Source organism: Aotus nancymaae, unplaced genomic scaffold, assembly GCF_030222135.1.
Source record: "Aotus nancymaae isolate 86718 unplaced genomic scaffold, 86718_ANA_hifiasm-v0.15.2.pri h1tg000020l, whole genome shotgun sequence".
NCBI classification, from domain to species: Eukaryota; Metazoa; Chordata; class Mammalia; order Primates; family Aotidae; genus Aotus; species Aotus nancymaae.
Genome location: NW_026988432.1, coordinates 3,580,807 through 3,595,933, shown reverse-complemented (window position 1 = coordinate 3,595,933; position 15,127 = coordinate 3,580,807). Strand labels below are relative to the sequence as shown.

Genomic DNA, 15,127 nt, shown 5'->3' with positions numbered 1-15,127 from the left:
TTATTATTCATCTATAACATTTCTTGATATATTACAGGAGAAAAACCTTTCAAATGCGATGAGTGTAACTTTGCCTCCACAACCCAGTCCCATTTGACTCGGCATAAACGTGTACACACTGGAGAAAAGCCCTACAGTTGCCCGTGGTGTGACTACAGGTAATGACTCATCACTGAGCAGTCAAATCAGGTGGGCCGCCACGATGGATTAAAAGCCTGTTAAATACCAATCACAAGTATAGTTTTCCTAATCTCCATGAATTCATATATTAGGTTGGGAGTTTATTACCTAATTTTAGTGACTTTTAAAAAATAAACTATTCTTTAGAGTGGTTTTATGTTCACAATAAAATCGAGAGGATGGTACAGAAATGGGTCGTGTATCCCCCAACCCCCACATGTATAGCCTCTCCCATTATCAGCATTCCCCACCAGGTGGTACATGTGTTACAGTTGATGAAGCTGCATTGACATTGTTCTCACCCAGAGTCTATATTTTCAATTGGGATTCACTCTGTATGTTGAACATTCTATGGGTTTTGACAAATTTATAATGACATGTATCTACCATTATAATATCATGCAGAAGTTAGTTACTGTTTAAAGAAATAACATCCTTTTCCATTTTCTATAATCTTAACATTTAGATTTTATACTTTTTTCTTATAACTGCATTTCCAATGATTTTATTGCATTTCTCAAAGTAAGAAAACCATTTTAATTAATCAATTATTCAACCCATTTATGGTATTTATCTGTGAATAAAGTGCTCATTAATGACAGTGGAGATGAAACAAGAAATATTTCCTGCCTTTAAGAATATAGCATAAAAAGTGACTCAATATTTATAAGTAATTATAATACAGATTTGAATGGGAAACGGGAGAGGCCAGGGAAGTACACAAAGGATTGTGTGGAGCCCAGATGAAGTCCTCACAGAGGAGAGAGCATCTCAGCTATGGTGTAAAAAATAGTAAAATTATTTCCAGGCCCCAATCAATGTGTGTTCTAAAAGGATAAGGAGGGGATGACACCATGTAGAATGTTAGTACTGAAAGCATCTTGGAGGTCATGGATGTTTAGTCCACTGACTTGCATCCCCAGTGGCTGAGTGATGTCTGCCAGGTTGCAGAGTTACCTAGTGGCGGCAGCAAAGCCTTGGTGCAGAAGAGTGTGAGATATACTCAGGCAATGCTAAATCGTCCTCTCAAGTACACTATAAGGTATGTGTAGAGAGGCATAGTGGAAGATCAGGTGCAGCATAGAGCTTGCAGCCAGGTCACATTGTGCCTGAAGCCTGCAGGAGTGAGATTGGACCCCATGTGTTGGTCTGTGGGACCCCACATAGTTTGCAGGCAGTTGAATGACATCTGTCTTAAGCCTGAACTCAAGGGTGAGAACCTTCCTTATCCTGGAGCTGAAGATCTCCATTGTGCTTGACCCACATGATTACATAAAACTGAGGGTGCGTCTTTAAATGCAGCCCATTTTGTTGAATGTTATAATACGTATGTTAAGCCTGAAACCTTTAAAAAGTAGATTTTTGTATTCCTGTGGATCTAGCCTATGCATTTAGCAAATATATTGCCATAATCTCTATTATCAGCCACATTATTACGTTAAGTTTTATGTGAAAGGTCATTGTATAGTGCAGAGATATTACAGATATATTTTATTCATTAATTATTCATTCATCCAACATGTTATGAGTTCTGTCTTCGCTTAACACTGGATTGGTGTTTCTTGGAAATTTGGTAAAATGGTAATTTAATTAGAGGTAGACATAGAAATTCTATGGTGCTGATAATATGAGTTCTTTAAAAAACAAACATTATTGAATGTTCTTTTTCTTTATTAAAGAGATCATATTGTAGTTGGTGTTCCTGTAAAACACAGAAAAGCAATTAGAAAATACAAGAATTTCCTTTAATTTTCACGCTTACCTCTTAGGATTATACTCATCCAGTTTGTACTATATACATAAGGTTTTTATTACTGTTGTTGGGGGTGGGATTTTTTTGTTTCAGTAAATATTTTACTTTCTATACTTAAAAATTTGTAAATACCTTTCCATGTCAGTAAGCATGCTCCTATATAACTACTATATCATCTTCAAACTTTTGTTTTTAAGTAGCAGGATTCTGATTTCAAACAAGATTATATCTGAAATTCCACAAATAAAACAGATGAAAGTGATATTTACCCACTAATAAGTAGATTTCACCATTAAAGTCTATATGTACTTATTACAACATTAAAAATAGCGTAAGACTGTTTTGACAAGCAGCACATTTTTAAATAGGAGGAGTTGTTGATAACAGTTGCCAGTGAGTCGCAGCATACAGTTTCTGTCTGCGTTTGGTGTAAGCACAGCACAGGGTGTCATGAGGAGTTCAAGCCGCATGGAGAATCTGGGCTCAGCACTCCTTAGCTGTGGGACCGTGGTCAAACTATTGAGTGAAATGTCACTTTCTCATCTGTAAATTGTGACTTCTTAGTGGACCAACCTCGTAGGATTATGGTGAATATTAGGTGAGAAGCACTTTGAAGTCACTTAGCCAGAGTCTGGCACCTCAGTCGCTTGATGAACGCTCGCCCTTGTTTTCACTGTCATCTCAGGTGAATGTTTTATCGTGGTTTCAGGTTTTCCTTCACCTTTCCATCTCAGGATACTGCTCAACAAGTTAACGCAGGAGTTTCAATGTCCTGAAGGTCTTCAGTGTGTTAAAATGTATTTATAATACATGCCAGTATGCTTTTTAAAAAAAAAAAAAAAAAAAAAAAAAAACCGTTTTGAAGCAGTTAAAAATTGATTAAATCCAAAATTAATTGTTGGATAATTGCTGAGAATATTTTACAGTTTTAGAATGCCTGGTTTTTAAACTGTTTGGCAATGTAACTTTAATCTGTGCCTGGCCCCAAGTTACACTGATGCACAATAAGGAATTTATTAACGTCTTAGACATGTAGGCCATTTTCAGGCTTTTACCCTGAAAATGCTTACACCTAAATCTTTGTGCATGTTCCTGACTTTTTAAATGCATTTCTAAAAGCACAATTTAAGACTTTTACTAGTACGATTGGAAAGGTTGTGAGTTTTTTTTTTCTCTGATCTGTACTGTGCTTTGGTATACTCATTTATGCGTACAAGTATTTCACGGTATTTCAGGTTTTCTTGGTTTAAAAATGTATTATACTTTTTGCTAAGGTTGAGATCATATTACTCGTTCCCTATTCAAGTTTTCTCCCTGAAATAGCCTCACTTCTGTGTAGGGCTGCATTTGAGCCAGCTGGATCCCATCCATGTTAGAACTCTGTCAGGTACTACATTAAAAAGGTGGTGTTTTCTAAGTACATTGTTACTATTCTGTAAATAAAAGACTTACGGCATTTAAATCCAGTGAGAGCTACCAAAGTTCCCTTGGAAATGCTTAATGTGCATTATAAAAGAGTAATTTTTAATCTTTATTTAAAACTTTTGAATAATTTGATTATTACTGAAAGTAAATGATTTGAGCACTTTCTGTTCATGGGACAGCTTTACCATTCTGTATACCTATGAATAGGCTTTCTTTTACTAGTGAACAAAAGGCAAGTTAACCTTGACCAGGAATATAAAAAATTTGCAAAAGTTTGAATTCTTCTGAAGTGAGAGACTATGGTTAGAACAGATTTGGTTAGATCTTTACTTTCTTGTTGTTGAAAAAAAGATTTAAAATGAATAGTTAAGTTTCCAAAGATTATTTTTGTTGCATAAGATATTGGGAACAGGATCCTGTATCTACCTCACAAAAATATATTCTTTCACAGCACAAATAAATTTGAATATGTATATTTTCATAGATTTAATAAATCTTTAAGATGATTACCTATTACCTAAGAAGAAAATTGTTTATTTTCATGTTTATCTCACTGGTTTATTTCTGTAATATTTTACTGTTCAAAATATTTAAATAACTTCTAGTTTTATGTTTTTATTTGTATGATATCAATAGATAAAAATTATTCCTGTGGAGCGTTCCTATATTTGCCATTATTAACACTTACTTGCAGGCAGGTTACCATCATTAGAAACTGAAATATTATTTAAATTTCATTTGAAAATATAGTTCTTATTTTATAAATTGAACATTGGGGAGAAATACTAGTAGTTATAATTATTCATGAAAAATACAAATATGGATTTGTTTACAAAATAACTTTATAATTGGTCTTTTGAACCTGAGGCTATTTTTCAAGTTTGCATTATTAATTTAGGTAATGACATCTCATTCTATTTAAATGTAAACATGTACTCCCTTCATTAGCTTTTACTGTCTAAAATATCCAAAAGTCTAATCCATTACAAATCAGTATATTCAATCATTACTCCAAAACTTTTTTGCCATTAATTACTATTCATTATAATTTCAATGCACAAATTTAGATTCATAGCACACTGGTCTAGTATATTATTTCTGTAGCAAATTCTTTAGATTTGTTTCTGCAGAAATAAAATAACATTTTCTATATTTTTATTTTTCTTTGTTACATATTATCACCTCTGTATTAAGAATGAAATGTGTTATAGTAAGTAACCTTTGGAATAGCGTAAAATTCCTACTTTCTCATAGGGTTTTTAAATATTGAGCTACATTCTGTTTCACTCATCACATTGGCTTCCACATCAGAGTAAATGTGTTGCATTTAAGGGGCCACAGTTGGGCTTTTATATGAAACTTATCATCCTATTGGCTTCCATTTCTTCTCTATGATTTTTTATAGGGGAAATATACTAAATGCACATCAAACAATAAACCAGTGATAAGTCATGGAGTAACACAGAAATACTTGTAATATAAAAATATTAAGGATTATCCTACATTGCACTTTAAATGATAATATAGTAAATTGCAGAAAGTTAAAATGTCAAGCCAGACTCTGCCAACTTTATCATTTGCGTATCATGTCTCTGTTATTGAAATTGGGACAGCGTCAGTGTTCCGTAAGACTAGTGTTGGCCAGTTTTCCTTAACTATGTAACTTCCTTAGTACTTCTAACCTTACATATTCTTTTAAAATTTTTTTTTAACTTTCTACATTTTTCTCTCTGTTTCTTCTTTATTCATTACTTGACATCGGAACCCTGAGTAGAAAGTCTGTATCTCATGGAGCAGAAGATGACGTCTGCAGCCCCTGCCTTGTATCGAAGATTGACCGTGTCATTTTACTAAACTTGTTGGAAATATACTTTGAGGTTTCTTTCCTACTTATGGCTTACACAGCTCTTAACCAGTGTTAATGACTTCTACAAAATAATTTTGATCTCAAGAGGATTTTTTTTTTCTTTTTTTGGGTGAGGGGAAGTCAAAAGATACCTAAAGTAACATCGTAACTCAGATAGTGATGCTCAACTAGAAATGAGCTTACTTACATTTTGTAATAGTCTCCGGTATCTCTTTGATTGCACATCTAAGCATTTTGTTGAGTGTTTCTAATCACATTTCATGAGTACTTACACATCTCACTGATGCAGGGCAAATTTGCTGTTTTTTACTACCATTTGACATATGTATCAACATCCTCAAAAATTTTTGCCAAAAATGCTTTTAATTTAATAGAATTTGTCTGAACTTTGTATATTGCTGGAAGCATTTTTAAGGATTTTAAGATGCAAGGACAAAAAAAATTGTATTTGTAATTTTTATTTCTCCTGAAAGTTGAGTTTAATTTTTTAAACATGTATTTATCTAAAATAACTCTGTTATAAAACATGTTTTTCAGGTCATAGGTAATAGTGTGCATTTCCATACAATTTTATTTTATAAACACTTTATGTTGATAATTCATTGTTAAGTAATGAGGCAAGCCTTCCTAGATATTGTGGTATTAAGAACTCAGTGTCACACTGCCAGGAATGCACCTATGCAACAACTTTGCATGTTTTTCACATGTACCCCAAAACCTAAAATGCAATTAAAAAAAAAAAAAAAAAAAGAAAAGAAAAACCAGTTGAGCCCAGTTAAAAAAAAAAAGAACTCAGTGTACAGTGGGATTCATTGTTCTGTTCTGCCGCTTGTTTCAGCAGCATCCTGAGTTAGGGAGACTCACTCCACAGGGAGTAATTTTCTTCTTTTGGATTATCTCTTCAGAGACTTGCAGTTTTCCTGTTGCTTCCTATGTAGGCTCACAGGTTGTACCAGAAGAAGCAGTGGCTGGAACAAATGTGGTTTTGCCCCTGAATAAAGACAGTGAGAAAAAATAGATCTTTATCTCTGCAGCAGGGTATCATATTTGCCAAGAGAGAAGTGAAATTATGTATACCAAAATGAACAGTACACAGTTAATTTTCCAAAGAATCAGAGGTCGCATTTATTTCTTCTGGGCAATTTTGAAGTTCTTAACGAATAAGGGGATCCCATGAAAATAATCAAAATGAAAATGTCTAGAATTAATATTAGATATAATTTACGTTTGAAGCAGTTAAATCAGTGCCACAAACCAGGTTTGATTAGAACAGACTTTAAATCAAAACCATTTTTGTCATTTAAAGTACCAGTTGACACCTTTTCATTGTATCATTTATCTCAAGTCTCTATGTCTTTAATTTTACTCTATTGTAACTGCCAATAGATAGTTTAGTTGAGAGAATAAAAAAACAAATGTCCCAGGCTGAAAGCTTACTTTGAAAGCCTAAAATTCCAGTACTTTCCAAACTTTTCTTAGGCGAATAATGATTCCAAGGCTTTCTTCAAATCGCAATGAATTTCTGGAAAACAAATGTGTCCACTGAGCTGTCTGTGCAGTGCTTGCTCCTGGTCTGATGGCCCCTTCTGCTCCTCACCTGCACACAGTTCAGCCAGCCACAGGTAGATGTCAGTGTGGTGGCTGGTTTGTGAAACTGTTTTGTCCTGGCAAGCATAAAGATTGCTTTGAAAGGTTCTGCTAGCTTGTGTCATGATGACACTTTATGCCAGTGTACTCCCTTTCACGTGGAGTAGAAGTTCCTGGTAAGTTTAGGTGAGCTTTTTTTGAGGGGTTCCTTAACAAAATAAAATGAATGCCCTCTTAATTGTATCATCGGTTGAGACATTCTGTAATGAAGGGTGAAAGTTGTGCTATATGTTAATCTATTCTTTTTTCTGACATATCTGTCCTGTGCAGCAGAACTTTGAGTTCTTCCTGAATGAAATATTTCCTATTTTTCTCTGTCCATTTCATTAGTGAATTTTATCTCATCAGTTCTAATTTTTTATTTGGTTTTTTATTTTCTATAATGTTCTTTATCTGGGGTTAACTTTCATATGCAGCTTGCTTTATTCATAATTTTCTTTCCTGCTTTCTAACACACAAGTACATAGGCTTTTTAAAATTTTTGTTTCAGCCTAGGAGGCTCTGTGCTGATACAGCACAAGCATTTACACTAGGCCTTTAGTTAATATTGTTAAATTTTAATCTTACACAAAAAAAAACCTTGTTTAAGTGAAAGATCTTACAAACTTGAAAACAAATAGATTCCACAGCATTAAAAAAATACAAATTGATTCACAAGTCTTTAAAAGAAAAAGAATCAAAGATCCTCCTTTTTGTTTTCAGTTACAAATAAGTTGCTTTGTTTGTTGATGTAGCTTAAATAGGCATTGAGATCACAGATTAATTAGACGAGTCATTTTAAACACAAAGTGACCATACACTCCCTCTGCTATCCCTTAAAGTAGAATCCAGATAAACATGTTTATTAAACCTGCTGTTGTTGAATCCCAAATCCAGTCATTATAAAAGGACCAAAGCTATCTTTGGGGATGGTCTTTCTACAAGGAATTACTATGGACAGTCCCATGGGTAGTAGTTAGATATATCTGTATATATTGTGGAAGAAAGAGAGGCCTTAGAGATGAAAAAAATAGAAAATATTTTTTTGGGCAATAGTCTCTTACATAATAAGTTATTCCTTAGACACTAGAGCTATTATCACACAACAAAACACTTTACTATGTAACTATCTTTATCTTTCAGCAATAGAGGCTTATACAGTGTGGCTTATTAGGAAACTCTCTAATCTCCAGGAGGAGCTGACAGACAACAGAAGAATATCACCTATGCATCCCTACAGTGTGGGATTGGATGTAGCCTCAGATGTAGATCTGAGAGAAAATAACACGGCGACAGAATAACTTTGAAGTACATAAAAGTTTGACCAGTTTTTCACTAATTTGGTCAGAATGCTAAGATACTAGTTAGTTCATTTTATTTTTAGCTCCTTTGTTTCCACATATTCTGAAATATTGCCTGTCTGGACCCGTAGAAAAATTGTGAAAGAAAGAAAGGCAAACTTGGAACGTTTGGAAAATGGTGATGCCGTCTTTTTTATGAAGCAGAGGAAGTCAGAGTAGCTTATGTATCAGCATATCCACTGCCTCATTCCACTCCCTGTAGGCATAAGTTGCTGCCTTCTATACGGTAGCATTTATTGCGTATATTTTGGCTTGTCCTTAAGAATGTCTTTAAGACAGTATTATGTCTTTTATAAATTTTACGTCTTTATCTTCTTAATTAGGGAATGTAGCACAGATTTTTTTGTTGGAGCTTTTTCCTAGTCATATTATTTTCCTTCTTAACTATATTTATGAGAAGTTCCAGAAAAAGAACTGCTCCTGAGATTTGTTCTGTTTTGATAAAACAATGTTATGCTATTCCTAACTGCAGAACTACAAGTCAGCTATAACTCAAAGAAACTAGAATCTGTAACTTAATAACATAATATGTAACCTGATACTTTTCTTTATGGGGAATTTAACCTGATATTAATCTTTCCTCTTATTCTTTAAACTTTAATTTCTTATTTTTAATTATTTTGGCCTGAATCTTGCTAAACAACCCTAGTCCTCATTTTGTCTGTTTAATATTAGTCAGGGCACCATTTGGAGATCTCTGTGTAGGTCTTGAGTATACATTGATTAATTTGACATGGTATTTTATTCGAATACATTTTGTTTCTTCATGTTAAATTACAACTTTTAACACATGTATGAAATTTTATAAAACGAGAATTTTTCCTTTGAAAGAAAACATAAATTTCAAGTTCTCTGCTTAAATATGGCAATTAATATTTTGGATTGAATCGTTTGGGGGAAAAGTGGTTGACATTTAAATTTCATAAATTTGTTCCAGTCTAAAAACCTGATATATTCTTGAGTTAAAAGTAAGGCTTTGTTCCACTCTGTATTCCCAAATTATGCTTTTCTTTTGATTTCAGGTTCTCTTTTTCACTCAGACAAGCCTGGATTATAGGTCATGTGAGCTTCTGTGATGAAAGGTGTGTGGGTTTCTCACCACTGTCCATGCTGGATGGTTTGTTTTCCTCCAAAAGCAGTAGGGAGCCAGTGGAGGATGTTGAGCAGGAAAATGACATAGTCACATTTAACTTTGCAGAGATTACTGAGTGCAGTACAAATAATGAGTCAGAGAGGGATCAGACAGGAGACGAGAGACCATTTAAAAGACAATTGCAAGGGTACAGGCAGAAAATCACCTTAAACTAACAGTGTGATGGAAGGGCAGAGAGAGGCAGGTAACGGGAGGGAGAATGAATGGACCTGTGGGCCAAGTGCATGGACTGAAGGGAGGGTGACAAGAGAGCTGCACGTCATCCTTTGGTGTGCCGGCCGGGTCTGCTGGCTGAGTGACCGTGACAGTCAGGGAGGTGCTGTCTCCTGTGGAAGGATGTCCTATAGGAAAAGGGTGGTCTGGGATGAGCTGCCCCTGAGATGCCCATGTGATGTCCAAGTGGAAACGGGTCAATAGGTGCATAGGTCAGTACTAACCTATGTGGAACTTGATGCGATTGATGCTTCCCTTGGAAAATGTGGAGAATGAAACAGGCAGAGAGGTAAATACCATGTACGAGAGAAGGAGAAGCAGGCTCACGGACAGGGGAGGGACCTCCAGGAAAGAGAAGTGTCCTGCGCCAAGCAAAGAGTGGGCAGTGTGCCAGGTGTTGAGTGAAATAGGAGAGTGCAGTCCACCAGCCATAGTCACTGAGAGTCTTGGGTTCTCTTGGGAAGGCCAGTTTTAGTAAAGGGGTGAGAACAGAAAACAGGTGAGTGGGCAGAAGTGCAGAAGTGATAAGCTTGCATGTTGCCTGCTGCTCACAGAAACTTTTTCTCGAGGCCGCTCTGTGAAAACACTGGCCCAGAAGGAAAGGCAGAGGGTGGCAGCTGAAGGCAGGTAGATGGATGCGCACTGTCTTTGTATTGGCATTCATTTGTTTGCTTAAAATCACTTTCTGAAATTTGTGTAAATGTTTATGGGCCAAATGTGTATATGTCCATTGAAACAGTGAAGCTGAAAACTGTATCTTTCTTGATGGCTAGTACAGCGTATATGTGATTAGGGTTGGCGAAGCAGGGGGCACTGCTGACAGTTAGATCCCCTGAGGACTTCTGGGAACACTCCCGCATTGAGCCAGTGCCTCCTGTTGTCCTGTGGGTCCTCTCTCTCCACATGGAGAACTGTGGCTTCAGGCCCTCCCCGTCTCTTCCTGTGGCTGCGGTAACAACTTCCCCACCACATTTTATCTTCATTATGGTCAGAGTTTTGAATCAAGAAAACAGAAATTACGTAATGGTATGTTCTGCCTCCTCCACACCTATACACCCCAAAAGTTGGGGTTTTATGTGCCTCGTATGGAGAATTCCTACGCGCCCGTATCGCTTCAGCTGTTTCATTAATTTAACAAGTTGCTTGTTGCTAGCTAACAATTTAGTATAATCATTTAACAAACACTCCCTTTAAATATAGTCTTTTAAACTGTGTCATCTTTTCATGACTTAATTTTAAACAATTTTTGCTAATGTGTCAGGTGTTTCTAAGATCAGTAAGTCCGACACTGTAATGACATCATAAGCCAGTCAAAGAGCACCCAGTCATTTCTCGTGATGACACCTGACTCCTGCATTTATTGACAGCCATTGGATTTGTGTTCACCTATCTTTTGTTCAACTTAATCTAAGTAGTTAGGAACATCATGTTACATTTTTACCAAGCATGAACTTAAATATATAGTTTCTGTGTTCTTATATGCTAAAATTTCTGTTGAAGACTGTTTTAAATTGTTCTCTGCCTTCTTCAAATTGCCATTTGTTCTAGAAATATGTAATTCTCCTGCAGTGTGTTCTACAAGAGGAATGTGATAATAAGGATCCTGGTGGTGAAGTTAGTGTGTGTATAATGTGAACAGGGAAGGCAGACATATCACCCTGTAGGCCAAGATAGGGAACGTGATTTGTTTCCATGACTTAGGGTGCATTATAACTGCTGAGTGTTGGTGTCAGTTGTAGTAAACCACTAAAAAGTGGAAATAAGTCATATATCTGTCCCCACAGGTTGATGGATGCTATTTTTGCATTCACTAGCGTTTTGTATGGGTTTCCTTTGATTCTATTGGAATTTTTGCTGCTTCGTTTCATTGTAAATTATGATTACCACAAGATTATCATGGCTGCATCTCCTCTTTTGACTGTAGCTTGTTTCTCAACCTTAAAAATAATGATATATTTCCCTTTGCAAATTGAGATCGTTCTGTACATCTCTCAAATTTTTGGCATCATTTTTGCAAGTACAAATAAAGATGGTAGAAATAATCACCACGGTGCTCCTAAAGTAGGTCACTTCTAGCATCGGTGACAATGTTTTGTTACATTACGAGGAAGCCTCCCTGTACTAGGCTAACACAGCATTTCTAAGGAAAAGAGACCCAAAAGACTCAGAGTGGGAGTGGCTGCCATGAGTAAGCGTGTCATCTGGAACCATCCTCCCAAGCCCAAGGATCCGTGTGCCCATGCCTGAGAAATACATGGACAATGTCAGCATATATATATTTTTAACTACATGTTCCTTCCAATTAGTGATTTCTGTGTGGCCTTTGAAAACTGGTGTTATGGATGTAATGATTACACAATCCAGCTCTTGCTTCTTGAGTTGTGTGTATGTACTTGTCTTTAACTACACATGCACACACACATGTTATTACCTTCCTTGCATCTCTTTTTAACAAACCAGTCTTTTAAAGCACTGTATGTTCTCATGTAAAAAAGAGTCAACACGAGGTTTCAGTTTTATTTTTAAGGTTTTTTTTTTTTCAGTTTAAAAGTGGAATATATGTTTTCCTTAGCTGTAAAAGCACAATCAAGGCAACATGATAAGTGAGTCAGTGTTGTAAAAGTAAAACTAATTTTGCCTTCACTCACATGAGCTATAGAAGGAGGAAGCTTTATTGTCCCTGGGAAGGTGATAAGGCAGAGTAATTGTATATTATACTGTCCTGGAACATCTGCCTGAAGACTGTTGGAGCAATTCATCTATCATGGACGATACAGCATGTTTTGTCTTTCCGCTTTAACCCGTCCCCACTGCTGGCCTGCGCGGAGGTTTTGATAGGGACTGCGCCTGGGCTGGGGCTCACATTAATCAGTCCCCTTGTTCAACACTCCAGCTGACATAATTACAACCTGCGCACAGCAGTTATTCAAGTCGAGTCCTTGTCACTCGTGGTGCGAAACTACACAGCTCAGATCCCGGAGGAGATTGCCTTATCACACAGAACAAGGGCTCGCAGGAGTCGAAGAGAATAGAAATGGGAAAATGTCTTCCGGGAGTACTATATATTCCTTTAAAATAAGACGTTTGAGAGACTTACAAGGGACAAAGGGAAGCATTGTGTGCAGGGACTGAAATGAACCAGTTATTATTTTTAAATGGATTACATGGAGCATTTTTGTAAAAATGAACATAGATTATTAAATTCAATGGTCCCTCATCATCAGTGACTCTTCTTTATTACTTTTTCTTCAAAGGTGATCACAGAACTTTTGAATTATAAAAGGTTTACATCCTCTTTGTATGACTCAATAAAATTATTAAAGTATGCATTTTTAGTCTAATACTTAGCAAGTGTCGACTTAGGGAGCTTCTTAAGGCACAGAGTTAAAGCTAGGAAACACTTTCTCAAAAGACATTTCAAAGATAAGTAGGTTCATTCTTGCCTGCCGCAGTGGAGTATAAATATTGGACTGATAGAGGCCCCAGAAAATGAGCTCTCTTCTCGTATGTTGGACCTCCTCCCTCTACCTCTTCATGGCGTGGGTCACCCACCAGTGCCTTCAGCATGCCAGGTGTGGAGGATGGAATCTCTCAGAAGCTTACATAATATTTAAATTTTATGGCAGCCCTTGCCCCACCCCAGTAGCCTAGGTGAGTCTAAGAGCATGTGGTGACACGTGATCTGGCCCGCCAGGCTGCCCTCTAAACCGCACTTCTGTACGTGAATGCCAAAAGTTGTCGTTTTAAGTCTAGTCTTCCCTTAGAAGCCATTAGATTGTCCCAAGTAAAGCCAGGTTCTGGCTTAAACTATCAGAAATATTGTGAAACATACTGCTGCTTCAGTAAAAATTTTACTTACATCATCTTAAATTTGAAAAACTTTCAACTATAAAAACAGTAAAGATTCATATATGCACACAAATATATGTGATATTTAAATTGCTTGAATTGTTAAAGTAATATTTTTTGTAGATAACTCATTTCAAGCCACAGTTATATGTATTATTTTGTAGAGTTCATGTCGTTTTTGGGAATATATTTCTGTCTACCATTTTTACTCTACTTAACCGCTCTAAAAAAATGCTGGCTTGGATTTTTGGGGGTTGGTTAGGCTTCATTTTTCTGTCGTATTTCATTAAAGACAGGTTTTTTTTTCCTAAGAAGGTTTTCATCCATCTGCCTTTCCTGGTTGTGCAACATGTCACTTTGCTACACCTAGCGAGTTAACGGAAACCTTTCCTGTGGGGAAATAAATACATAGCGATGAAGAGTTCAGGGGTAGGAGGGGTCTATATTTATTTCAGAGTGGCGAGATACTGAGAAATTTCTACTCTGCCATCCAGGCAGGAGATTACTGAAAGGAAGTGATCCAATATCTAAGGCTAATTCCTCATTTTTGTTTTCAGATTCATCAAGCAATATTGAATAGATTGAAAATACTGCTTGATGCTCAGAGTATCAACTTTGAAAAAGTGTTTTGGTAGTCACATATGTTTGGGAGACACTCTCCGTATTGTATCCCCTGCCCACCGTCTTCGCACTCAGTAATCAGCATATTAAAGACTCGGAGAATTCCTTTAGTCAGGACACAGCTCTAGTGTTGCTTACTGAAACATGCCAGACTTTTGTGGCCACAAAGGCCCTGTCCCCAAAGCCCTAGGAGTATCCTGCTGGATTCTTTCTATTTCATAGAAGGGAGGCAGCCACTAAAGTCTGCTGCATGTTTTTAGCTCAGAGCCTTCAGCGTATTCGTTCCTCATCTGCACCCATTGTAAGGCATATAGCAATTGATTAAACTTCCAAAGTTTTGTTTCACTTCTATGAGTGTTTAGCATGGTGAGTGTATCGGGAAAATCTTCCAGTTGCTCCGCGTTTCTGACTCAGTTACTTTCTCTTCTCCTTCTGTATACCAGCAAAGCATCAGGATATGATGATAAGAAGTTATGACATGTATTTTTTCTCTTTGGGCCTAAAGAGAAAGAACTGGGGAGAAATCCAGGTTCTCCAGGGCTTGCCCTAGCTGGAAGCCCTGCTCTGCTTCCTGAGATGTGGGTGACAGTCCAGCTCAGCCTCGTGTTTGAATCACTGCACAAACTCAAGTGAGTGGGACTATTCCTGAAACACTAAATTCTGAGGAACTCATTTGGGTTTCTGAGTGAAAAAGTTCAGTGTCACCTCCCACCGTTTCTTCCTTGTGATTTTCATTGTATTTCTATGGAGTGGAGGGTAGAAAGGAAGATGTGAAAGTCAGTGCTGCTTCTCACTGGTTGTAGATGCCATGATTGGAGGTTTGAATAGAGTCGTAATTTAAGTGGAAGTGAATGTGGGAAACATGAAAAGTGGACAAAGAATGGGGAGCTATGCATGCTCCTGAAGAAGGAGCAAGTGTAACTGTGGGTACAAATCATGCATGATAAATATATCCAAAGCAGTGGCATATCAATGTGTAAGTTTGCCATTAACCTAATTTGAAATCAGTAGAAGTTAGAAAAACATTTGGAATAGTGTGGAAAGCAAGACAATTTTAGGCCATTAGCAGTTGAAGAGTC

The 15,127-nt window shown here is 36.7% G+C and overlaps 1 protein-coding gene across 1 annotated transcript in view; it reads left to right on the top strand.

Moving 5' to 3' along the window:
- The window catches only part of ZNF407 (zinc finger protein 407), a 459,175-nt gene that overhangs the window by 282,789 nt on the left and 161,259 nt on the right, over positions 1 to 15,127 (top strand). The window contains exon 7 of the mRNA XM_012465418.3: positions 38 to 158. Coding sequence (XP_012320841.2) covers positions 38 to 158 — 121 coding nt within the window. The remainder of the gene's footprint in view (positions 1 to 37; positions 159 to 15,127) is intronic.